Consider the following 27,264-nt stretch of genomic DNA (forward strand, 5'->3'; position numbering starts at 1 on the left):
CCATGGTCAAAGCCTGTGCTGTGGCAATTCAGCCAACAGCTTGCTGCCTGCAGTAGTAATAGTATGGTGGGATAGTTATCAGCACTGTGGCACTTTTATTAAAAAGTTACTATGTGGAAGACACCTAGAGAGAGTTATTTGGGGCCCCTACATGTAGGAGGAAGCTAAACACACACACACACACACACACACACACACACACACACAACCATATTTCTTCATTTAGAATTTTGACTACTCTCCTATTCTTTTTTTTTATTTTTATATGTATTTTTTTATTTTGCAATACAATTCAGTTCTACATATCAGCCTTGTTCTCCCCCCTCTGGCCCCCCTCACCTTCCCCCCAGCCCACCCCCCATTCCTACCTCCTCCAGGGCAAAGTCTCCCCTACGGACTGAGATCAACCTGGTAGACTCAGTCCAGGTAGGTCCAGTCCCCTCCTCCCAGGCTGAGCCAAGCGACCCTGCATAAGTCCCACGTTTCAAACAGCCAACTCATGCAATGAGCACAGGACCCGGTCCCACTGCCTGGATGCCTCCCAAACAGATCAAGTCAATCAACTATCTCACCCATTCAGAGGGCCTGATTCTTTTTTATATTTAATACTAGATACTAATATTCATAAAATGAAGTTTTTGTATAAAATGTCAGCATCTCATGAACAATCTAAGGAGAGATCACTGTCAGCCATCCCACTGCCATGTTAATCTTGGCAAGGCTGCCCTGGCTCAGGTACATCTGCAAGAATTTCCAAAAAATAAATTGTATATGGCCTTTGTTTTGTTGTTTCTATAATTGTGTGTGTGTGTCTGTGTCTGTATATGTGTGTGTGTCTGTGTGTGACAGTCACACCTGTAGAGGCCAAAAGAAGGAGTCAGATACCCTAGAGCTGGAGTTACAAGCGGCTGTGAACCACCCCAGGTAGGTGTTGGGAACTGAACTCATGTTCTCTGGACAAGCAGTAAATGCTCTTAATTGCAGGCCCATCTCTCTGACTCCATAAATGAAAATTTAAATATACAATACATATATATATATATATATATATATATATATATATATATATATATAATTTCATTTATTACTTAACGACAAGAAGCCTCAAATTATAAGACATTGGGATAAGAAAAGCAAGACTTATATTTTCCTCATTCTAAATATTTAGGAACAGGCTAATATAATGTTCTCTCTCTTTACATTTCCTACCTAGTAGAAACTCTAACATATTCCTCCTATTTCTGTAAGGGTTTTTTTTTTTTTTTTTTTTTTAAAGTAGGAAACTTCCTTTTCTAGGAACAAAAGAATTCTAATTCTGTCTCACTATCTTCCCTCAGGATCTACTCCTGGTCGCCTCTTTGAGGAAAAGCTTCCTCCTAGCAGAGACATGAATGAGAGAGGAAATGGGCGCCCTTAACTCCCACAGATGGCACATCACTGGGATCTTATTCTAGGGGTTAAAGACAGAAGGCGCAGGCCTGGAGTCCCTTCTCTGTGAATCTCTCTTTGTGAGCTCACGGAGACACCAGGCAGTGGAGACTGAGTGTCGCCTGCAAAGCCCCACCGATCAAGCCTTTCCCTTTGTCCTCAGATGACACACACTTTTAAACAGAGACCAAACATAGCTGAAGGTTTCAATGTGCAACTGCTGTTTTGTGAATACAGAACAAGCCACAAAGCAAATGGGCTGCTAGCCACTCCACGTGCCCATTCCTATTTTCACTCCGGTGTGAAAGTTTGAAGTCATCCCTTCTGGGTTCTAAGTACGATCATCGTATCTTAACACCGTTTTCAGCCTGGCGAGCCTGCTGGGGGCTCTTTCTAAGAACACAAAGACAGCAGGCAGAGAGGTGGCTCACTCTGGGTTCATTCAGATCTAACTAAGTAGACGTCTGCTGTGAGTCACCAGAGACTCTTCTCTGAGAGAATAAACGCAATAAAAGTCTGTTTTCTGTGGCTGTCATCATGCAGGGTCAAAGCATGTTACATTGTACCACCCGGCAGTGACAATTTCATTTGGATACACGGGGGCCACATCTGAACAAGGCAAAGCTGTCCCAGCAATGATGGCTGGGGCCTCTAGGAGTGCCAAAGGGGCAGGGGCAATGTTCTGGAAACAGAACAGAAGTGTAGGTGAATACCCGAGTTAGCCAGAACATGCCTATTTTCTGCTCAAGTTTCACAATTAAGTGCTCTGTGAGGCTGCCAGCTCAAGCTATCTGAAATCCTGCCCGTGCCTGGCTTGAAACTGACACGAGCGCGCTCAAGTACGTTTGAAAAGACGGCACCATCCGCAGCTGCCTTTACAAGCCCCTTTCAGGCGGCCTGGCTCACTACAATGCTTCTATTCTTCCAGGAGGTACCTGAGCATTCTCCACCCCCCACCCCCACACTCTCCTCTGCCCTGCAGAACAGCTCCTGGGTGGGGCCAGCACCTGACAATGCATTAAGCAGACTCTTATGAGACTCCAGTCACTGTGTAAGGAGTGGAGCATTGTTAGGTCTGCCATTGAAACACAGACACACACTCAGGGTCCTGTTTCTTTCTTGTCTGTGACTTGCAACTGCTGTCTTCAGTCATTTGAAACACACTCAAGACTTCTGTTGTTGCTGCACCAGCTGCCTCCTCCTCATTCGCCTCCTTCCTCCTCCTCCTCTTGTTCTTCTAAACAACTGTTACCACAAAGAGAACCTGATTTCACAGCTCACACAATTCCCACAGTCAAACTACAATACATGAGAGCCTGATGGAGCATCGGCAGAAGGTTCTGGATCAGGCTTGACACACAGAGGAAGAAAAATCTTGTGGAAAACCATGTTCAGCTTAACTCTCTCACCTCAACAGAGAACTCTCGGTTCACGATCTGAAAGCTCTAAGCATTATAAGCCACGGATTTAAAAACAAATCCACTCCGTCATGTGTAATGCTTAATTAGAGGTTTCCGCTCTTGTGAAATGTTTGGGGTTTTGCAATCATGGGCACTGGATAAATTGTTGGTGACTTGGAGCATCCAACTTTGCGAGCCAACATCCTCATTTCTGGTAAGATTTACACAAAGCGTCAAAACTATCAGAAGAATTTTAATGACTAAAACGTGTGCTCTTTCTAGCATTTCAAAAATAAATCATGTCATTTGCTTCTTAACCCATCGTAACATAGAGGACAATGGTGAGACCCTAGCACAAAGAAAAATAAGAATTGTGGCATTCTATCTTAGGCTGTGTGTGTGTGTGTGTGTGTGTGTGTGTGTGTGTGTGTGTGTGTATGCAACGCACATGTGGAGGGCAGAGGACAAACTCAAGTAACATTCCCTCTCTCTACCTTTTTTCTTTGAGACAAAATCTACCCACCAAGTAGGCTAGGCTGGCTGGCAACTTGCTTTTTTCGAGTCCATTGTCTGCCATTCTTAGGACACAACTGTGACAAGTACCAAATAGTACAGAGACTGGCCTCTCTGCTGTCTCCCTCTGCACACACCAAAACCTCTTGGTGATTCTGCGTTCTAACTCATTCCTCTAAGAAACCGGGTTGTGGGTAATGCTTGGCACTGAAAGCTGTCTCTTTCTGCTCTGTTGGGGATGGAGCATGGAGCTTCAGGCATGCTAAGCAGACACCTTACCAGTGACACATACCCAGACCCACTTCTTAAAATCACATCGTTAAGCCAGCTTTCTTTAGGGATGTGACCCTTGAGAGGATACCCATGCTCCATCAGATGGCCCTCCAGCCATGTACATATAAGCAGCATTAAGTGGACTGAATAGGTTTAAAGGTGGGGGTGGGGCACATGAAACTCGGAGGAAAAAGTAGGGGTTGTATGGGAAGAATTGCAGGGTAGGGATTGGGGATGGATTTGATCAAAACACATTACATGCACATATCAGATTTTCATACAATAATAAAAAGGTTAAAATACATCACATTACTAAAGAGTTAGAAATTGTCTCAGGTATCATTTTCTCTATTGCAGAAATAAAAGAAGTAACTTTTTGATTTGAGGAGCACCATGGATGTCTTGCCTGGAGACTGGCTAGCAGGTGACCTGGACTAGAAGCTGCATCTCCTGTCTGTCTGTTTAGAGGATTTTAGAGGAGACAGACCACCACTGTCAGCTTGCCACAATCCTAGTTTCCTTTCTGTTGTGGTGATAAAATACCCTGACCAAAAAAAAAAAAAAAAAGCAATTTAGGGGACAAAAGGGATTATTTCAGTTTAAAATAAAATTCAAGGTTATACACAGCTCATCATTGTGGGGAGGTCGAGGCAGGAACTGGAAACAGTCAGTCACATCCACAGTCGATCACAGAGAAATGAAAGCATGCATGCTCCCTTGCTTGCTTGTGCTCAGCTCAGCTTTTCCACTCTCAATACAGTTTAGGATCCCATGCCTAAGGAATGGTGCTACCCACAGTAGGCTGGGCCTTTCCATAACAATCACCTTAATTAAGGCATCACACAGACATGGCCACAGGCCAATATGATGTACAAAAACTCTCATTGAGATTATCTTTCCCAGAGATTCTAGGTTGAGTCAAATTGGTGATTAAAGCTAACCTTCTATCACATCATCCCTTCTGAGCTCTTCTGTTGACTTATCTCATCTCATTCAGGCTCTCTGTCTTTATCCCACATAGCCCCTCCTAACTACAGAGATGTTTTTAAATGGTTATATGGATATACCCTGATACAGTATGACAAGAAAGGTCCTCCACCTCAAGAGCATTGTTCTCCAAAGATGGTGATGAAATCCTATCATGGTGAACATATCAGGCAATTTCAGGTGCAGGACTCGGGATCAGGACTATCCAAGAAGACCAAAGAAAGCCAGAGGAAATGTCCCAGACCTGCGCAGGCTAGCGAGATGTAACAGCACGGGTGAACATGGTGCCCTGAACTGGGTCCTAGGACAGAAAGAGTGTCAACAGAGGAGTGGGTGGGTTCCAAAAAGAGTCTGGAGTTGTCACTGACAAGATGCCAAGCTCAGTTTCTTGGGTTTTATGTATGTTAAGACTCATCATGCCAATAAGGATAACCTTGAACTCCAGATAAAACAGGAGACTCACCTGAAGCTCATGGACTATCTAACCTGTGTAGGAAGAGCCATGAAACAAGTAAGAAGGAGGGGACCAACTCCTGAAAAGTGTCTTCTGGCCTTCACACCCACCATGGCTCACAGCCTCCTGCCCCAATAATTAGTTTTCAAAAGAGAAGAAATATGACTGCTTTTTCCTTATTTTCTCCCTGTTTTGGCCATGTCTGAGGCATCCTGCCTCTGACTACAGGCCTCACTGGTTTCTGAGGACAACCCTCTGCTTTCCCTGTGACCTGCAGGTGGCAGGAGCTTCCTAAGGGCTGCTTCTCTTGGCATCTCAAGATCACTGGGTCAGTTCTCACGACTTCACCCACAATTCTGACAATCACCCTTCAACGTAGTCTCCTCCATGGAAGAATGATGTGTTTAACTTACGTCCATCACCTTGATCAATGATAGAGAAATAAAAAATAACCACAGGGGATGTACATTTCAAGAAGCAGGCAAGGGAAAAAAATGACTTTTCTTCTGATTCAGCACAGAAAGTACCAGAAAGTACCTCTGTCCCTCCGATTACCTGAGTAAGGATGTGGTACCTAAGTGTGGGTGACATTCTTGTCTAGATGCATACTAATCTAAATTTAATTCTATATCTAGGCCAGATTAATGTGTCCAGAAGGACTTTTGATCAAATAAATTAGAAAAACAAAACAAAAATGGCTTGATCTTTTTTAAATAAGCCATCTGTGTATAGAGGCCAGAGACACGGGCTGTAGTCCAGGGAACCAGGCTTTAGGGCAGGTCCTCAGGGCATTTTTGAAGTTAGTATTCTCTGCTGTGCAGTGGGGTAAAATAACACGTTCAGATCTGGAAGTGTTTGTCCATAAAAGTCTTGTTTGTCAATGGTGCTCACTACTGAAAAGGCTCAGAGAGGACAACAAAGTCCCGCCTGACTGTGAGTGTGAATCCAAGGCTGTCTGGATGACTAGTGACCCCTGGGCATGCTTACAGCCCTTACAGCCAGTACCAGAGAACTTGCCTAGCGTGCCATGAGGCCTGAGGACAAAGCTAAGAAAGTCCTGCTGCCATATGCAGTAGATAGCCAAGACTTTGAAGCTTAGGATTTTCCAAAAGACTTTTAATTCATTTCTTAAGGCATTCTCTTGTTTTGTGGTCTAACCACTATGCATTCTGTTTCCCAAACTTGCCAAATCTGCCCCAGCCTAGATCCCTTACTTTCTTCTCCTCTTAGCAGGATTGTTTCTTCCTCCCCAAGTGCCTAAGAGATTTCTTCTCATCATTTGCATATTTAAATATTTAACTACTCCCTATTCAAAGAGCTGTCCCACCTTGACCTCTGGTCCCATACTCTGAATCACAGTCCTATACTTTATTTTGATTTTGTGACACTATAGTAATTTATTATTATTTGATGTTTGACTGCTTATCACATCCAATAATCTCTATAAACCAATAAAATATCAGCTCACCAAAGCAGACTTTCTCTGTTCATGTGCATCTCAATAATATAACATTGAAATAGTTGCTGGCATTTAGGGAATCATAGATACTTTAATCAGATGAACTAAGATAGGGAATGAATAAATATATTTCATGTATCAGGAAGAGGCTTGAAGTTTGGAAGTATGCAAGAATACAGATAAGATGTACAGAAGAGATACAAACAAAAGACTCCTAGCCCATGCAGAACTATGGTCACCACTACAGAGATGGAGAGAATCGAGGGGTTAGACAAACTTACAGAAAGCAGGGGTGAGGAAGCATACCAAATAAAAGTGACTCAAATGTAAAATGCAAGCAATAAGCACTCTATTTCCAAGTGGGTCTTTTCTATTGGCCAGCACCATCAATTGGTCTGGAATTCCAAAACCTCAGTGATACCTAACAGTTCTCCGCACCTTCTCCTGGTTTCTGTTTAGAGAAGGAAGCGAGTGAAGAGGTTTAACTGATCCACATTTTCCTGGGAATTTAGTTCACCAAATTTAGTTCCATAGGAGTAAAGGATTTTTTTGAACTGTGTTTTCATCCAACAAAGAGCTATTTTTTTTAAATAACAACATGCCATTTTCTAATGACACACCTAGCAACATGTTCTTCCTTCCTTGGCTTCTTAAAAAGATATAGTAAGAGCAAGACTTGAGTCTAGGACGTTTCAGACTAACAAATGAAGTGATGCCATTGGATATACTGTCTTGTTGGTTGACTCTGTGAATCTCCTACACTGACGCTGACTTGGTTAGAATGCCAATGATTCTGGAGAAGTTGGGATGTTACCAGTCCAGAGCTTAGTCACAATTTATCTTGAGCTATCTTTAGCTGCCTCAATAGCCATTCCTTGCCCGGGTCTGTGTCTAAACTAACATCATGACCTTGTGATAAGTTGAAAACTTTTGAATGTATTAACTCAGCAGATCACTTCATTCCACCAACCAGAAGGCCAGGAACTCCTTCAGAAAGCATCTGAGACTGTAGCAAAGTTTCCTGTGATTTCAGGCAACCTGCCCACCTGAGGTTTCCATCAATATATTTGAAAACTGTCTTGATCTATGACTTTCATTGTTCTGTTACTATGAAAACTTCATGGAAGTTACTATATAGGAACATGGTATTTGAGGTAACCGGAATCTGTTTCCCCAGGCCATGGTCACTCATGTTTGGCTCCAGAATAAACTATCTCTTATAACCTTTGAAAAGAGGGCTGTGTTTTGGGGGCGACAACTAGTTGATTGATTGCCCTGAGGCTCTGAATATATAAAGATGGAAACAGATGGTTCTGCCTTCTCCACCCATGATCATGAGTGTTTGATGGTGAGAAAAAAAAAGTGCAAGTGGGGAGCAGGAAGCAGCGGATGAAAGGGAAAGGAGAGGTACCCACAGAAGACAAAGCTGGGGGGTACCAGCAGCACATTTCCCAAAGGCTCACATCTGCCCAGCAACTGGAAGAGAAATTACAATTATCAAAAGATACGGCCTCACTCTTTCCAGTGTTGGCAAGCATAACAGGAACCTGTCTGCGCGCAGACACAGCTGCAGCAGGGAGATTACTAATCACTAAATTTACCCTTGAAAGATTTTGCTTGCTCACATTTGATTTCCTGGTTCCATGTGCCTTAGACAGATGCTAATGCCAAAAGTATCGGTAAAAGTACAAGGCAGGTTGTTCTTTGTTTTTGTTTTCTTAACACATCAATGGAGTCAATGTAGCTATAAGTGAAACATACCCCAAACAATAAAAACAAAACAGAGTTTCATTGATTTGGTGGGCATTTAAAAAAAAAAAAATCAGCCGGGCAGTGGTGGCCCACGCCTTTAATCCTAGCACTCGGGAGGCAGAGGCAGGCAGATGTCTGTGAGTTCGAGGCCAGCCTGGGCTACAGAGTGAGTTCCAGGAAAGGCGCAAAGCTACAGAGAAACCCTGCCTTGAAAAACCAAAAAAAAAAAAAAAAAAAAAAAAAAAAAAAAAAAAAAAAAAAAAAAAAAAAAAAATCAAACGTTCACCAGTGAAACAAATAGTAGCATTTGCTTTTTAAAAACTTGCTGTTTTCATTGTGTTTATTGTAAATCTCTTTTCTCATTAAATTTCAGGAGGTGGGAGAGAACACAGATCAAGTGCCCAGTTAGATGATAAAGCAATAATGTTGATATTCAAAGTCATTTATAGAAAACACAGGAAAGTCTGCAGCCAGACCACCCCAATGTCCCCAATTCTGTCTGAGCTCAGAAGCGAAAACAGCCAGGTCTGGCTAGTATTTGGATGGGAGAAAATATATGAAGAGTGTTTTTTAACCTGCTATTCCTATCAATTGTTAATAATCAGACTAGTATTTGTCTAAAACTTGCATAAATTGGTGGGGATTTTTTTAATTGATAAAAAAAGGAAGAATGGCAACGATTTATTTAGAAAGTCTGTTCACTGCAGAGGGAAGGGCCGAGCACAGTGCAGCCATATGTTAAAGGTCACCTAAAGGAAGCCTCCAAGAGACCCACACTGAGATCACTGAAGATGGAGGAAACGCACCAGCACAAAGGTCTGGCTTGCAGCCTTCTCTCACGCTCTTTAGCCCACCCGGGGACAGTAAATGCCTTCATAAAGAGGGTCTGTGTTCCCAGATGTTGGAGGCTGGTGACAGCTCCTCCCCACCCACCCCACCCCCAAATCACTTCTCCACACTAAGTCAGGCTTCAGTGGTCTCTCACAACACTTCCGTGTGATTTTCCTGGACAAATGGTCTCATGTTTCTGGGAATGTGGATTGGATAGGATAGCTTGGGCCCACACTCATGTGCCTTCAGACTCACTGATTTACGTTGGGGGGCTGATCCTCATCTTCACAGGCCTGCCACACTCACTAGCTCCCCAGGAGCCCCCCACAATCAACATTCCCACCATTAACTTCTGTTTTTAGAGGTTTAGGACGGCTCTAAAATGCCACCTGGATGGTGAAGGATCCCACCACATTGTTTTAAGTTACAAGAAACTTTTTAAAACAGAAAAGAAGACATAAGAATGAAATGTCTGTAATTTCAGACTCTGCCCAGTGTTTCTGGAGTGCTGAAGAACTTTTTTTTCTTTCTGTGCACCCTACCGGCATTCAAATCAAAGCTTTGAAGTTCACTGTTTTAAATATAAAATGAAGATAGTCCCTTTACTTTGAAGAGATGGTTATCAAAGAAGATTAATGTATAGCTGGCAAGTAAAATAATAATGGAGGACATGTTTCTTTCTAGTCAAAGGAATTTCAGATCTCTTGAACAGGAACTAAGGATCACATGTAGTGGTGAGGAGTGACCAGGGTGATATCCAAGTGACACACCATGTGGGTTCTGTCCATTGAAATATAAACACACATTCTCTAGACATGTATGACAACTTACTAGATATGAATACAAGCTAGCTGCTCTCTCAGTGGGCACAGAATCTCCCTTTGATGGAGCCTGCAACAGTGTGGGCTTCTCTAAGACCTAAGTTGTGCAGAAGCTGTGGTGGTTTTCTGTGACACTGTACTGGTCCTTGTATTAGAATTGGCTTATTGTCATCAGCCATCTCCCTATTGTTGTGATAACCCAAGTGAGCAAGCAAAGAATCAAAGTGCTTCATTTGGTCATCAAAAGTTACTCAAGAGTGACTGGGGAGATAATTCAGGTCATAAGGGTACAGTGCTTAACACAGAAGCAGGGGACACCTGAGCTTGATTCCCAGCACCACATAAAAAGCCAGGTAAGGTGGACACACTTTTAATCCTAGTGCTAGAGAGACAGGCAGATCCCTAGAGCTCACTGGCCAGAGAGCCTAACCTATTTAGTTATCTGTAGCTAGTGAGTGAACCTGTCTTGAAAGGAAGGTGGAGAGGTGGATCTGAGGAATGACATCTGAGTTTGTCCTTTGAGTTACCTGTGTGTACGTGCGCACACACACACACACACACACACACACACACACACACACACACACAAATTGCTAAAGATTTACTATGTGTCAAGTCTCATTCTAGACCCTGGAAATAGATATAAAGAAAAACAGGGCCTGTTCTCTAACCAAGTGCTTTATGGACTGACCCTTCTCCCTAACCTTGAACTGGACACTCTGTGTGAGGCTTCACCAGTCTGTCTGCAGAGTGTGTTGCATAGTTTTATGTCAACTTGGCACAAGCTAAAGCCATCTTAGAGGTGGGAACCTCCACTAAGAAAATGACTTCATAAGATAGGGCTGTAGGCAGCCTGTAGGTCACTTTCTTAATTAGTGATTGATACAGGATGGCCCAGTCCATTGCGGATGGGGTCATCCCTGGGCTGGTGGCCCTGAGTTCTATAAGAAAGCAGGATTAGCAAGCCATGAGGAGCAAGCCGGTAAGCAGCACCCCTCCATGGCCTCTGCATCAGCTCCTGCCTCCACATTCTTGCCCTGATTGAGTTTCTGCCTTGGCTTCCCTCCATGGACTGTGATGTGCAACCCAAATAAGGCCTTTTCTCCCTAAGTTCCTTTAGTCCTGATGTTTCATCATAGCGACAGAAACCCTAAGATACAGATCTTCCACATAATGCTGAGAATCGGTCCTGACACACAGTGATGCCTCTGCAACCCGAGAGGGCTGCAGGCGCATGCCAGCACTTGTGAGTACCATTTACAGATGACTTTCTATGCCTTGCATCAGCCTACTGAGTTAGTGGGTCATCACAGGAAAACAGACACTTCCCAAGATCTCAGGGGACTCTGACGCTGCTAATACATTGAGCACAACTGCTGAAGGCATTTGTCTGCAACCCAGTACCTTCTCTAGCTTGCTATGTGTTAGTCCCAGGAGAGTCAAGAACATTGTCCAGTCATCTCTGTTTTGTGGTTCAGAAAGATTTCTCAAGGATAAAAGGCTAGTGGGAAAAGGAGGTGGGAGTTTGAAAAGCAACAAGAGTGACATGGCTCAGTAGTTAAAGGCCGTGGAGCCTGAGAACCTGATGAGTTAATGCTCAGAACACACGTGGCAGAAGGAGAGAAGCAACTCCTGGAAGCTGTCCTCTGACCTCTGCACTTGGGCTATGGAACACGTCCCCTCCACACACAGGAAAATACACATAGTCACTTTTTTTCATTTAGGAAAAGAGGGAATGCTGCACAATTTAATTTCCAGTCCTGTGGGCAGAAGCAAGAGCCACCATGGTTCCAGAGAACAGAACCATGTTGTGAGTTAGCAGGAACCTGGATGCTTCTTCTAACACATAGTAGAACTAAAAACATTGTCACAGTCAATGCCATGGGGTCAATCATGGGAGGTTCTGCTCCTCAGAATTTAAAATCTAAACTCACAGAGAAAGGGGGACTCATTCTCCATCTACTTTCCAGAGGCTCACATTTTCTCTTTCAATTTTTAGGCATAGGAAATCAGGATCTTCATTTCAACTTTTTTTTTAAAAAATCCATCCCCCCCCTTCTAAAATCAGCAAATCCAATCCTGAGAGAAGAAAGGCCTGCTGAACATTCACTTGTAACCCCAGCACTGAGGAAGCTGAGGCTATCTTGGGATACAGGGTGCTCCTGTCTGGAAAATGAAAAACAAAACCAAACAAAGAAACCACCTGGGTTTCAGGAGAATTCAACTTTTGATTCAAGGACACAGACCCAAGTTTAAAGATTATTGAGCCAAGATACTTAGGAATGTCATAGAATGGTAATCATAAAGTTAAAATTCCATTCATCCATCCACATATTCACTTGTTCACCCATTCATCTGTTCACCCACCCACCTACCCATCCACCCATCCACCCATCCACCCATCCATCCATCCACCCATCTAACAATTAAAAAAAAAAAAAAAACAAGCCAGCAATCCAGTGGGAGAATTCAGAAATGTAAAAGATTGGGTACAACTATGATAAATTTTATTCAAGAAATAGGAGTATGAACAATAGCATTTAACTTGAGTGTCAGTCTGGGGTTGGAGGTCAGGGAAGAATTCTTTGAAGAAAAATGGCCCAGTCAATACCTATGAGCTGAGTGGGCAGAAGGCAGCAGAGTAGCTGTAGACAAGGTGGTCAATCAAGAAGGGTAGCCTTGACCAGGTCATGAGACAGGAAGAACCATGGCCTGCAAGGTGAGCCAAGCCAGGGGTGACACCTGGGGACAGTTGTGGAATGAAATCACTCAGGCAATGCTGAAAGACTCTGATGAGCCCAGATTTGAATTTTTAAGGGTACGTTGTGACTTCTCTATGAGGAATACATCAGAGGAGGAGGAGGAGGCTGAATTTAGAACAGGGGGATAATCAATTGACAGTCCCCAGCCTCCCACAGATCTCTAGAGACATATCTGCACTGTGCTCTTTCATGACTCTGTCTGCCATGATTGCAGTTTTCATCTGATGACTTAGATTGTTTAATTCTGCCCTTTGTAGAAGACTGGGCTTCCTTCCCCTTTGGAAAACCCAAAATACACAGCAAAGATTGGCATGAAACACGAGCAAGTAGCCCAGACTTTGTGCCTCTAGTTACTCTGTAGCCCCATGTCAAGTTCATCTGTAGTCCTAACCCCTAATATCTCCAAAGGTTCCAAATGTATTTGGAAACAGGTAATTGAGTTAAAAGGGGGCCTCATCCACCATGACCGGTGTCCTTAGAAGATTCAGCTTAGAGTGCTAAAACTTTCAGCTGAGCTATTCGGAAACGTCATAGGATGGAAATCATGAAACCAATCACTCACCACCCACCCAGCCATTCAACAGTGAACAAAGAAAAAAACATGCAAGCCAGGGGTAGGGAATGAAGAGGACAAAGACAGGTTGGTTTTGGACTTGCTATGTATCCAATGATGACCTTGAATTTCCGATCCTCCTGCCTCCATCTCCCCAGGACTGGGACTACGAGTATATGCCACCATGTCTGGTTTGCACATGTATGTTCCACTGATCACCTCAGAGTGAACCACTGATCTACACTGTCCTGACTCCCACCTGACCTAATATCCTCTTTCTGCCCACACTCAGTCTGGTGTGGCTATGGAGACTCAGTTTAATTTTCCAATTTCTTATCCCCAAGCAGCTGCTTTCTCTTTGAGGCCTCCTTGACTTTGTTTTCTCATGAAAGCACGGCAGGCCCAGCCGTCTAACTTTATTCCTGGCCAAGATCATCTTTTGTAAACATTCCCTTAAAGTTAAAATGAAAACTGTTCCTCCTTTGCTTATGATGATGAAAGAGAAATATATATATATATATATATATATTGTTCTGCCTAAACTATCAAAACCACACAGCCAGTGCCTCCTAAATGCAAACACCTTGCTGACCTTCCCTTTTATTTATACCCTCCCTGGGACTTCCCAACAACAGCCACCCTCTGAGTCTCCTCTCTCTTCTCCTCACTGTCCTGTCTCTCCATGGGAAAACCCACAGGCAAATCATGAAGATACTTTGCTCAGATCACTCGGCAAGCAGTCTACCACCTAATGAGCTACATCCCCAGCCCCACTATACAGGATATTTTGCTTTGGGATCGTGGCTGAAGCTGGCACCCTCAGATTTAGTTGTTTGCAAATATAGACAAGACTGAATATTAAATGTGCATATTATTATGATCAGAGACCCATACAGACAGTCTGTGTTCATGTATTAGCAAGCACAATGTCGTTACAATTTCATGGGTTTTTCTTTGGCTTGAAGTAAAACTACAGAAAGATAAAATATTTGATCAGCTACCTGCATTTTATTTTATTTTGAATTTTCTATTGCTTTAGGCCCTAGATATTGCCAAGGAGTGGGATTAAGAAGAAGTAACACGGAAAGACAGATCCATCGTGGGTTCCTTACAGAGGAAGAGTTACCTGGCAAAGCCAACGCCCCTGCTGACTCCGTTAGCATCTCTCAGGATTCTGGTGGATATCACATGTCCAAAGGGCTTTAACATGTTCTCCAGCTCTTGCTCATCCATAGAGATGGGGAGATTTGAGATGTATAGGTTTGTAGGGTCTTGTTCTTGTTGCTAAGGGAAGAAAAAGAAACAAATGCCATGAGGTCTATTGAGAAGCATCACACTTATATTGCAAACCAGAGTCTAAAATCCTCTGTCGTCCTCAAAGGGTACTGCTTCCCAGGCTGCCTCCAAATGCCTTAGACAGCCAGGGTGACTGTCCTAGTTAGGGCAAATGTTGCTGTGATGAAACACCATGACCAAAGAAACTTGGGGAGGAAAGAGTTTATTTCAGCTTACACTTCCTGGTAACAGAGTAAGTACATCACTGAAGGAAGTCAAGGCAGAAACCTGGAGTCAGGAGCTGATGCAGAGGTCATGGAGGAGTGCTACTTACTGGCTTGCCCCCCATGGCTTGCTCAGTCTGGTTTCTTATAGAATCCAGGACCACTTGCCCAGGGATGACCCCACTTGCAATGGGCTTGGTCTTTCCCCATCAATCACTAATTAAGAAAGTGCCCTATAGGCTTGCTTACAGTCCAATCTAATGGAGGCATTTTCTCAGGTGAGGCTCCCTCTTCTATGTGACCCTTGCTTGTGTCAAGCTGACATAAAACTAGCCATCACAGTGGCTTAGAACTCATGATGCCCTTCTCCAACCTCTCAAATTCTGGGATGATAGGTGTGCCACATCTGGCCATCAATTCCTTTTACTAAGCTTCCTTCCTGTGTAGGACGTTTCTCATAAAAAAGAAAGTCATCAATGAAAACCAGGCTCTTTGTCCACCCTTCCTTGTAACAGACACATACAAGCTCATATTACAGTTAAGCTTAGGTGAACACAGATAGAAATCATTCCGTAACCATGAGGCATCCACCAGTGACACCTTAAACCTCAAATGGCACTAACCCCTGCAATTTCATCTTTCCCACCTTTGTTAAGCACTTGCTATGTACTATACATGACTTTTGTAGACAGAGGGGTGACAGCGAAACTCATATGATTTGTCTCTCCTCACAACTTCATGAATAGGAGTCTCACTGGTACTATAAATCTTGGCCATTCCATTAATAAAAATCTTTTTCTCAAGTTGTGAACATTCACCTTCTCACCTGAAGGAAACACTCTGTGGCTTCTCTTGGCATGCTCACATGGCCAGCATCCCTACATGTACCTGTTGAGGTTACTGGTAAGTGAAATAATGGTTCCGGAACAGGCACTGCATGGGTGACCCAGTAGATCTGATAACTGAGATTGTTCCTTGTTGTAGAATATTTTTTAACAAAGATGTGTTGCATTTGTTTATGTGCAGAATATTACTTTAACCGTGTAGTTATTATATAAATATTCTATTTATATAAACATTGTTTATGCTGCATTGTTTAATTATGTAAAGATGTGTTGCATTTGTTTTACCTTGCCTGCCTAAGGCACCTGATTAATCTAATAAAAAGCTGAATGGCCAATTGCTAGACAGAAGAAAGGATAGGTGGGGCTGGCAGGCAGAGAGAATAAATAAGAGAAATCTAGGCTCAAGAAGAACAAGAGGAGAGAACTAGGAAGATGCCTGAGGCCAGGAACCAGGCAGCTGCTGCCATCCACAAGAAGCAGTGAAAGTAAGATATACAGAAAGAAAAGTAAGAAGCCCCGAGGCAAAAGGTAGATGAGGAGAAACAGGTTAATTTAAGTTAAAAGAGCTAACCAAAAAGAGCTAAGCTAAGGCAGAGCATTCAACACTAATAATTAGTCTCTGTGTCATGATTTGGGTGTTGGTTGATGGCCTAAAGGAAAAAGCCTGGTACAGCTCCTGAGTGTTTGATGGGTGGATAACACAGACAACACAGACACACTGGACACAGGACTGATTTACAACCACAGCAGGTCACTGCAAGAGTCACTGTGTAGTCAGAATAGTATCAATACACAATTATCATTGTGAACTTACTTCTGGAATTTTCCACTTACTAGTTTCAGATTGTGGTTTACTATGGATAACTAAAGCCGTGGAAGGCCAACCAGTCACTGGAGGATACTTGTACTAGCTACTGACCTTCTTGTACCAGTCTAGGTTCACCACTCCATTAGTGCTATGTTTGTGAAGTCATCATTCTAGGTACTCAACTATCTTTTCACTCATTACTTATATACATACCCATTTTGTAGATGGCACATTCAACCCCTAACTTATCCATGTGACAAATTCACAAGTGTGAAAGGCAGGGAATATTTCCTAGGCCACCATTTAGGCCACAAGTTTTATTGCTCTTTGATACTGCCTCCCACTAGATGAGTGGATACCATGCTGTGGACCCAGAACTTCAGTATCAACATTACCTTAAGCCAGGTATGGAGTGTACACCTATAAGCTCAGCACTCAGGCAGTGGAGGCATGAGAGTTAGAAGTTCAAGGCTAACCTCAGCTACACAGTGATTCTGAAAGCTATCTGGGCATCATGAGAATCTCTCTCAAAAGAAATATATTAAAAAATAAATAAAAATTTAAAAATTTCACCTGAAACTGGCTAGAAATAGCAATTCTCAGGACCACCTTGAGATACTGAATTATGAACTCCAAATACAAGCCTATTTTAACAAGTCCTCTAAATGATTCTCATAATTGCATCAATTTGAGAGTTGCCATCTCAGACCAAGCAGGAATACTTCTATGCAAATGAGCTCATTATGTCTAAGATTTCATTCAGTGGTAACAATGCTTACGCAAGCTTTGCTTACTAGCAAGGAAAACCACAAGTGCTAGCATTATCTGTATGTGTGAACATTCTATGATTCATATATGAATTAATAAATTGAAACATAGTAATATGTATTTTGAAACAGTTATATTGTCAGAAACAAAACAGGGTCAGAATGTCATAATTAATCACTAATATCAAAATAAGTCAGACATTTAATTGAACCATTATAATTTAGCCAAAACAAAACCTTAGCTTCAAGAACAAGCAAGAGATTAAGCTGGCAAAAGAAGTCCAAAAATATTCTGGAATAAGTAAATGTAAGGTTTTAAAAAATGAGAGACTATAAAAATGTAATTCCAAATATTATTTTAGGTCAAGAAATAATTTTATTAAAAACTAAATTGCATTATTCTTAACAACTTTATGCAAATAGGTCACAATATTTTTTTATTAATTCTTGAGATGAATAAAACATTGTCATGGAGAGATGGCTTAGTGGCTAAGGGCACTTGTTGCTTTTCTAGAGGACCTAGGTTCAGTTTTCAGCACCTACACCGTGGCTCACAACCACTCCTAACTCCTATTTGGGAGATCTAATTCATTCTTCTGGGCTTGCACACATGTGGCAAACATACACACATGGAGCAAAACACTCACACACATAAAATATGAAAATAAGTAAAACCTCTAAAGGAAATCTACTACCAGGTTTGTTATTTAAACATAACTTATCTTTAAACATTTTTATTACCAGGAAAATATTAAGAAATATCTGAAAAAGTCCACAGCTTTAGCATTTGGGAATGGTACCTTTGTGGGAAATGTACTATTGAAATCCTTGCTTCGTTTCCTCTCCTTCTCTTTCTGTCACACACACACACACACACACACACACACACACACACACACACACACACACACACAAATACTACCACCAACAAACCTCAAATGTCATGATCATTGTAAGAAAATGAGATATTATTTTTCCATTAAATGGCTGAAGGTCTCTCGTTCTCCTCTCTCTCTCTGATGCTGCATATACATAATAATGAGCCTTATGCACATAAACCTTCAAGTTTTACAGTATTTTACTATCCATCACTTAATTTTAATCTTCCCATCATAACTGTAAAGGTATTTTGGCAAATATCATCGTTCGTATTGGATAATGAGGAAAGAGAGCCATGAAAGATTTATCACCCTGCCCAAGGACAATCTGATAATTAGTGACAGAGTTAGAATTAGACTTACAACCAGTTCGATGTATTTTCAACCAGCTCAGTGTTCTCCAAGTTTCAATCATTTGCATATCAGCTCTTAGATTTTTTTTGCCTGCCACTAACTATTTATTTAAAAGGTTTTTCTAAAACCAACATGCATTGGTTTAAAATGACTTAAACTCATTTTAAAATCACAACTTTATGCTGTGACTGTCACAGGAGAGCCAGGGTCTCCTGCCATAAATAGAACGTTACTCACAATAGTGATCATATTGAGCAGTTAATGTTATCTGTGGACGCCTTTGACACTTCTAGTTGACTCTGATGCAAAGGGAATTTTCAATGAAGAGAGGTGAGAGGCACATTAGAGTGCTTGTTTTAAACTGGGAAGTAGTTCTGACAAAAAAAACTACAAAAGAAACAACTTTCTCTTAATGCACCGAGGGAGGGGCTCATGCAAAGATGGCGGCTGGAGGACAACTTCAGGTATTCACTCAGGAACTCCATCTGCCTCCTTAGAGACAGAGCCTTCGGTTGGCCCAGGTCTCACCAATTAGGCTAGACCAGCTAGTCAGAGAGCCCCAGATATACACTGTCTCCTCCCCAGTGCAAAGCATCAAACACTGGGTCTCCCATTTTACACAGCATGGTGGTTTGAATGAGAATGTCCTCCATAGGCTCATATGTTTGACCACTTGGTCCCCAGTTGGGGGAACTCTTTGGGAAGGGTTAGGAGTTGTGGCCATTTTGGAGAAATGTCACTAGGGGCAGACTTTAAAAGGCTTACACCTTCCCCAGTTAGCACTTTCTCTGCCTTGTGATTGCTATCTCAAGATGCAAGCTCTCAGCTATTGCTCCACCCTCCTGCCATGCACTGCACCACGATGGTCATGGACTCTAACCCTGTGAAACCGTAAACCCTAAAGAAATGCTTTCTTTTATAAGTTGCCTTGGTGATGGCGTATTATCACAACAATAGAAACGTAACTATGACACATGGGTCCTACAGAATCAAACTCATCACACTTGCATGGCAAACACTTTAGCAACAGAGCTATCTCCCCCTCACTAGGAACATGGTTTTCTATAAGACATACATTGAGGAATACATATTCAAACACGTAGGAGTCTCTGCACTCAGTCAGACCTTACCAGTGGATGGGCCACAGCTCATGGCAGGTTCATGACGTGGTTGGTGCTGACCCAGTCCCCTGTGCTCCTTTGCCCTACATCATCGTCCCAGATGAAGGTGCTTGGATATTTTTTTGTCATTTTCTGTAGGCTAGTTAATCCCAATTCAAATCCATGTCCAGACTCCCTAAGTATTGAGCATGCCGCAGCCACTCAGCAATGTACTGAGAACACCCAGAACACAGTCCACAAGGGATTGCCTAGTAAGCTATTTTCTGAATCTAAATTCAAGCAGCAAGGCCAGTGCCTTAATTGGTATTCACAGAGACAACATAGCATTTGATGGGGTCATTCCTTAATTTGTATTCACAGAGAGAACACGGCTTTGGGCAGTGATATTCATTAAATAATTCCATCTCTTGATGCAGTGTTAGTCTTGAATATATTGGCTGACAATAGAATTTAAGTTCTTTGTGGAATGATCTTTAAAACACTATGCTCTCTGTATTTCTACTTACAATGTTATTTACACATCAGACTTATCTTAAATAGGTAGTCATTTGGTGGAAGGTTGATAGGTATTATAAAGCAAATGAGTACTTCTAACTGTTTGGAAGAATTTCACCTGTGACAGCTATAATCTAAAAGAACATTAATTTTTCTTCAATTATTTAATCAGTTTATTTATGTCTTTATTTTGTGACAGGGTCTTACATGTCCCAGGCTAGTCTGGAGCTCACTATGTAGCTAAGGATGATCTTCAACACCTGGCCCTGCTGCCTCAGGTCCTATGGATCAGGATCAAGGCATGTGTCTGCACATTGGCCATGTGCAGTGCTGGGGGTTGAACCAAAGACCTCATGCATGCTTGGCAAGCAGTCTAGCAACTGAACCACTTCCTCAGCCATTGGCTTAATTCTTTAAGAAGAGGTAGCTTCAGGATGATTGCAAGGGACAACAAATTCATCTGATTTTGTCACTTAACACACAGAGAAAATAAAGTTAAGGGACTGGTGTTGATTGTCTCAAGGTCACTCAATGGATTTGAAATGGGCTAAAAATAAGCAGATAAGGTCCTGTCCTTTGACACTTGGGTCAATGATGCTACCAACTTATACGGTTGAGTTTACTTTTAAAATGTGATGACTAGAAAACGGCATGCTATGGCTCTATGGGATGCTAGCAATACGACCATCAGTGTATCGGAATTGTTTGATTCATTCTTGCTTGAGTTATAGAGTCCCTGACTTGGCTAGCATCCCTTCTCCTGTCCCCACGGTCACTGAATGAACACTGTGCAGAATATTTGAGTTGGCAAAAATAGACAGCTGCCATCTACATAATTGGCTGTGTCACCATCAATAACACCTCCATTCTGGTCTGTCTGCACAGCTCTTCACCTGAACAGAGATTTCTTGACACATCACTTAGTTGTATTAATCATGTTAATAAAGAATTTAGAAAAGATGTTTCTCTGTTGTTAATGTGACTAGAAATGTGTCATTTTACCCAAGAATGTATTTTCCCCCTGAAATGAGTCCCCCTTTTTCTTCCCCTCAAGGATTCTATGTATATATAAATGGCCCAAACGGGATGAATTTGTTTCGAATTTGCATTAGTTGTAGTTAGTGCAGCATCAGAACACTGGAACACTTAAATCAGCAAAGGGTGCTCATGTAGAGAGGGAGCATATCCCACATGTAGGTCAAACTGCTAGGAGGTAGCTGGGTGCTAGCAGGCTTGGAGGCACTGTGGGTGGACCATTCTCTCATAATCAGGACCGTGTAAAGCTGGGAAGAGAAGCTTCAGGCTTGTAATCAGCAGTCAACAGAATGAGATCTGAGTCATGTCTCTGGCCCTGTGTGGAGACAGAACATTCTGAACTTCCCAGAAGGTCATAAGATTATGATATAGCCAGAGGCTTTCTGGTAAAGAACAAAGACATCCCACTTCACCAGCCCTCAGGAGTTAATCTAAAGTGGGCCTGTCAGTCACTTGGCAGGAAAACACCCACCGGGAAGACTGTCTGTTTTAGGGACCTTAAAAAACAGTGTAAGGTGTACCCAAAGCTAGGCTAGCACAGTGGTCTGCCTTTGAGACTAGCAGGTACAGTGAAGCAAATGAGCTCAGCATACGGAAGAGGCACCAGTACTTCCATGCCCACTGCAGCACTATTCAAACAGCCACAACTGGGAACCCACAGAAATGTTTGGCAACTGATAATGATTAAAGAAAATGGGTTTACCCACCATGATATAATATCATACCAAGAATGGAAGTTTTTCACTTGAGACAACTTGGAGATCATTATGTCAAGTGAAACAAGCCAGCCACACAGACTGACTCATTCAGGGAATGTACAATAGCTGGTTGGTTTCACCGAAGTTGAGAGCAGAAAGCCAGTGAGACAGCTCAGCAGGTAACAATGCTTCCTGCCCATCCTGATGACCCAAGTTCAATTTCTGTGGCACATACCGTCAAAGGGGAGAACAGATGCCTTAGGGATGTTCTTGGACTTTTACAAGAGTGCTTTGCCATGACTACATCTACCTCTCTGTCTCTGTCTCTGTCTCTGTCTCTGTCTCTGTCTCTCTCTCTCTCTCTCTCACACACACACACACACATACACACACACACACACACAGGCATGCATGCATGCACACACACACACACACACACACACACACACACACACACACACTAAAATAATTTTTAAAGAAGAAGTTGAAAGTAAAATGGGCATTCCCAGTGAGAAGAGCAGTGGGATGGAGGAAAGAGAAGACTGATTTACAGGTACCACAGTACAGTTATATAGGAACAGGAGACTCTGCTGGGCATTGGCTCAGTACAGCAAGTACAGATAATAGGAATGTATCACACATTTCAAAAGGCTAGAAGAAAAGATTTTGACAGTCCTCATCATCAATGTAAATATTTGTAGAGAAGAATACATTTAATGTGATCTTAGTGTTGTGCAATGTTTATGTAGCACAAATGAACTCAGCCAATGGATGAGACGCCACTAAGAACAACTTCTGCAAGGTAAAAATGAATAGATACAGTTTTCTAAAAAAGACAAATTATAAAGACTTTTTAATTATTTCAGATTTAAGGCAAGCAGAGCATTGGTGAATAGAGATAACAGCCTCTGATCCAGTCAGAAGGCTTAATTCACAGACTACAGAGTAGGATTGTAGTGGAATGGCTCCCTGTCAACATGAACCACTGGTCCTGTGTGGATTTTGTTTTGCATCTTTTGAGCAGTGGTGAGTTCAGATGCGTGTGACTGAGCAAGTGAGTCTCTGAGTCTGTGTATGGTACCCATGATCAGCAAGATGGTGTGTTCCTTCAGGGTTTTCCTGGACTCCTGTCATATGTCACACTGGAGCCACATGTCACACTGGACTCTGAGTCCAGAACCATCAGCCCCCCAACTCTGGAGGATGCCTTGCCCCATGAGAATGTGATAGACTTACACTGTAAAATACTGCAATCTCCTAATAGTTTCCTTGTAACATACCATCATGCTACAAAAATCCATGAATGACTTTGTCCTAACAATTCTGTTGGCCAAAAGTGAAACCAGGGAACAAGGCTACAGAGAGCAACCCAATACTGTGAACAGATTTCACATTTTCTTGGTCTCTTTTTCTACTCTGAAGGGCCTCTAGGTGTCTATATCATCAAGCTCCTGAGTATTCTGGGACAGAAAGGGGTCATTTGATCTGTTAAGGATTATTTGATTCTCCTTTGAGCAAGTACAGGATTATAGCTCTGTGCACATGCCATCAGTCATTATGAGTATTCTATCATTAATTCAATCAAGAAGAAAGAGAAGGAAGAGGAGGAGGAAGAAGAGAAGAAGGAAGGAGAAAGAGGAGAAGGAGGAGAAAAAGAGAGAATATGTGAGCATTTAGCTGGGCATAGTGATTCACACCTTTAATCCCAATACTCAAGAGGCAGAGGCAGGCAAATCTTTGAGTTTGAGGCCACTCTAGTCTACAGAGCAAGTTCTGGGACCGCCAGGGCTACATGGAGAAACCTCGTCTCAAACAACAATAAACAAACAAAATTCTACCTAGAATATTCTGGCACAAGGCTAAGGCTCGACTTTATACTTAGTCTACACCCAGAAATGTGTTATTGAGGTACAATCCTGGTCACGACATGAAATTATCCTCAAGGACAATCATTCTTATTCTAGATTAGGTAGACCATAGTCACAGAACACAGCATAAAGGATGATATAATCATGAAAGTCTGCAATATTATGGTAATTTGAAAAAAATACAAGACCTATCAGGAAATTTGAGTTTCTGTTATACAATGAATAAGGGGTAGAGGGATATATTCAAAGTGTATTATATACATGGACAGAAATGTCCTTATATAACTCAGTACCAGGTGCAATGATTATACATCAATAAAAGAAATAAACAACTGAGGATGACTGAATAATTTTCTCATATAATTTCATCCCAATTACATCACCTGAAAGGCACCGAGAATGTTCATTGCCATGTGGGACTAATACTAACATCATTTTATATAAATTATTTGTTTTTAGTGTTATAATCATTTCAGGAATATTATCATGCCAAGAACTATCTATACTTTAAAGCCATTTAAATTCATAATATTTTTATGGCTTCAAGAAACCTTTGAGGTAGAGTCTATTCTTATCCCCATTTTACACGTGAGAAAGCCCATGTTATCAGATCTCTGCAATTGCCCAGGCACACACAGCTGTTGAGAAATCCAGCCAGAAGCGAATCCAACCAATTCAAGACAGATGCTGTAGACACACTGTGTTTAATGGTTGAGTCACAACTTTTTAAGAGATTAAAATGGGGAATGTATTGCTGGCTGGTTTCCTACCGAGTTTCTCTTGAGGCATAAGCTACTTAGCAAGATACTTCACCTTCTTAAGAATAAACATCTTAATGATACTGGAGAAATGAGTGAGCAAGGGGGAACAGAGGTTAAGCCTTATTAGTTAAGACTAGAACTGTGATATTTTCCCAATACTGAGGAAAATAAAACTAACTTTCTTCTAACCTCTACTTCAAGAGGATTATACCAACAAAAGCTACCTTCAGCATATGGAAAGTGGGCAACTGCAACTCTCTGTACAAACTTGCTGTCGTCCTGCTGTTTTCCTTGAGCCTGCTTCTACTTCTAAACTAGTCCTGCCAATTTCACAGGAAACTGACTCTGCGGGGCCATGGGCATGCCATCCAGTAGAGTGAACAGTCAGCTCTAGACTGACACTTAAAAGCTCATTCAGCCTTGCATTAAAATTCTGTCAGTCGGCCGGGCGGTGGTGGCGCACGCCTTTAATCCCAGCACTCGGGAGGCAGAGGCAGGCGAATCTTTGTGAGTTCGAGGCCAGCCTGGTCTCCAAAGCGAGTTCCAGGAAAGGCGCAAAGCTACACAGAGAAACCCTGTCTTGAAAAAACCAAAAAAAAAAAAAAAAAAAAAAAAAAAAAAAAATTCTGTCAGTCTAGGTGGAGGACAACATACTCCAGACTGATGCAATCCTAGTGTCTCCAAGAAGAATCTGAACAGGTTGCAAAGATTTGGGAGCCTGTGTGTGACCTTTAACACAAGCCCGGAGAAGACGTTCTGTGAAGTGTAGTGTGTGTGTGTGTGTGTGTGTGTGTGTGTGTGTGTGTGTGTGTGTGTGAGTGTGTGTAGGGGGGTGTCTCCCACAGTGAACACTGTTTTATCAGCAGGCACTGCACATTGAGGACCCTAGGTTTCTATCTTGCCTCCCTGTCTCAAACTAGCATGAAGACCTCTGTTGAGAACAGCAAAGAGAAGGTGTAAACAAGGGTTGCCAGGGTTCAAACGAGGCGAACTACTTGTACTTTTAAAAGAATGTTTTCCATCATCATTGCCAGTTTGTATCTGGCACTTGCATTACTGTTAATTTCCTTAAATGTACCAGTGAGAGCAAGGTAAGTCCAACTCTTAATGTGGCTCAGCAGTAGAGCAGATGGCTTCACCGGCAGCGCCCAGGGGCACTGCAGAACACAGGCACACACCTCGTGTGTCTTCTCAGCTCTGAACTGGAAGGAATCCTGTGGTTCAGAAGAGGAACACACTAGAGACAGCTGGAGACACTTGAGTCCCCACACTAATTAGATACAAAGACGCTTTACTTATTGGGACTTAGGGCACTTCACTAAATGGACCCTCTACTTTTTCTTGACATATGTTATTGGCCATCATTCAGTAATTCTTGCATCTTTTAGCAAATGCTGGCTGCTGAGCTATATCCCAAAGACAAGCCCAATTGGGGATGATACATGCCTTCCATAGATATCTCAGCCTAGTGGGCAGCTTATGACAGAATTTTAATAATAAGGTGCTATTTTATATCAGCTAACACAACAGCAAAGTCAGGAATGTAGACATTTGACCTCAGAATTTTACAGCTCATAATTTGGAATTCTATTTTTCCTTGGTGATTAGACAGCCTGAGACAATGTGTAAATGATGTCTTGGCTCCACCATGAGCATGGAAATTGATCCTTGAAATATAAACCCCTCAGAGATACAAAGGCTTAAGACAGCTGCACACATCTGTTTAGTTGTCTACATAACTGCATGTAGCCCTGACTCCCCCAAAGTGATCTGTTCATGCATCACCTCCCAGAAATGGGGGAGCATGGCAGGTGAACACACAGTGGTATGGGAACTGGCATTAGCTGGGTCTATGCTGTTAGCTCATTATTACCAATTCTCAGAAAACTTCTTGAACCATAAAAATGCAAGCAGTGCTTATAACTTCTGAGAGTTAATGTGAAATTCAATGCATGGTGTACTGAAAACTTAGCAGTAAGCCAGGCACAAAAGGGAACTCCAGTAACTCATTAATAGCCTTATAATTACAATTACTCAGAAAACTTAGGATATTAGAAAAAGACCACTCCTAACTGAATACAAACCATGTTCATAACAGAACAATTACCGCTACTTCGGGTTCGACCCATGAAATTCTTCCACTGCAAAGTTGCTAGATGTTATATTAAATTATGCAGACTTGGGCACATTAAATTGGTGATAAGATCTTTAAAATGTGGCCACTGTATCGGCACAAAAATCTAGAAGTATATTACTGGGTACAAAACATAACACTGCTCCTATCATTTCTGAGCTGAAAAGATTAATGATTTATTACTGGGCTCATTAATCAAAACTGTGTGTTTTTTTTTTTTAAGGAGCAATTTTGCCGTTCAAGTCAATTAGCCCAACGAAGCTATTACACCAAAAGAATCTGCAATGTTATTCAGACTTCTCAGAGTATAAAATAAATGCTATTATTCAGAAGATACTGAATTGCTAAGCTTCTTCCATTCATCCAGCTGGGGACCTGCAGTACATTAAATGCTGAGACTTGATAAGCGTCTTTCCCCCACCCAACTTCTGAGCCATTAGTGTGCTTAGCACAGTGAAAACTGATAGAATGCTCCTGGAGTCCAGAGAAAGGGACTTTTGCTTTCTGGCTCCACTTCAATGCCTCACTGAGGCACAGATTGTACCCAGTTTGTGAGTGACAGCATCTTCAGGAGAAACCAGCTTCTGACTGTGGCTGAAAAAGAAGCTGATGAGCCACACGGAGAATAAGCAAGCCAATTTCTTCATATTGACCACCACCTTTGCATCCCTGGAGTTGTGCTCAGAGCATCAATTATCTTAATGTTGGTGACACTTTTTTTTAACCCATAAAATGAAATGAGGATCTCTGAGTTTGCATTTTCATAAG

At 42.1% G+C, this 27,264-nt stretch overlaps 1 protein-coding gene across 14 annotated transcripts in view; it reads right to left on the reverse strand.

The window, feature by feature from the left end:
• Rbms3 (RNA binding motif single stranded interacting protein 3) overlaps positions 1 to 27,264 on the reverse strand; it is a 1,493,133-nt gene that overhangs the window by 229,929 nt on the left and 1,235,940 nt on the right. For all 14 annotated transcript variants that reach the window (XM_052723536.1, XM_052723582.1, XM_052723605.1 and 11 more), the window contains one exon: positions 14,360 to 14,517. In XM_052723536.1, coding sequence (XP_052579496.1) covers positions 14,360 to 14,517 — 158 coding nt within the window. The remainder of the gene's footprint in view (positions 1 to 14,359; positions 14,518 to 27,264) is intronic.

The sequence above is a fragment of the Peromyscus californicus genome, unplaced genomic scaffold, assembly GCF_007827085.1.
Source record: "Peromyscus californicus insignis strain IS unplaced genomic scaffold, ASM782708v3 Scaffold_11__1_contigs__length_118956290, whole genome shotgun sequence".
In the NCBI taxonomy this organism is placed as follows: Eukaryota; Metazoa; Chordata; class Mammalia; order Rodentia; family Cricetidae; genus Peromyscus; species Peromyscus californicus.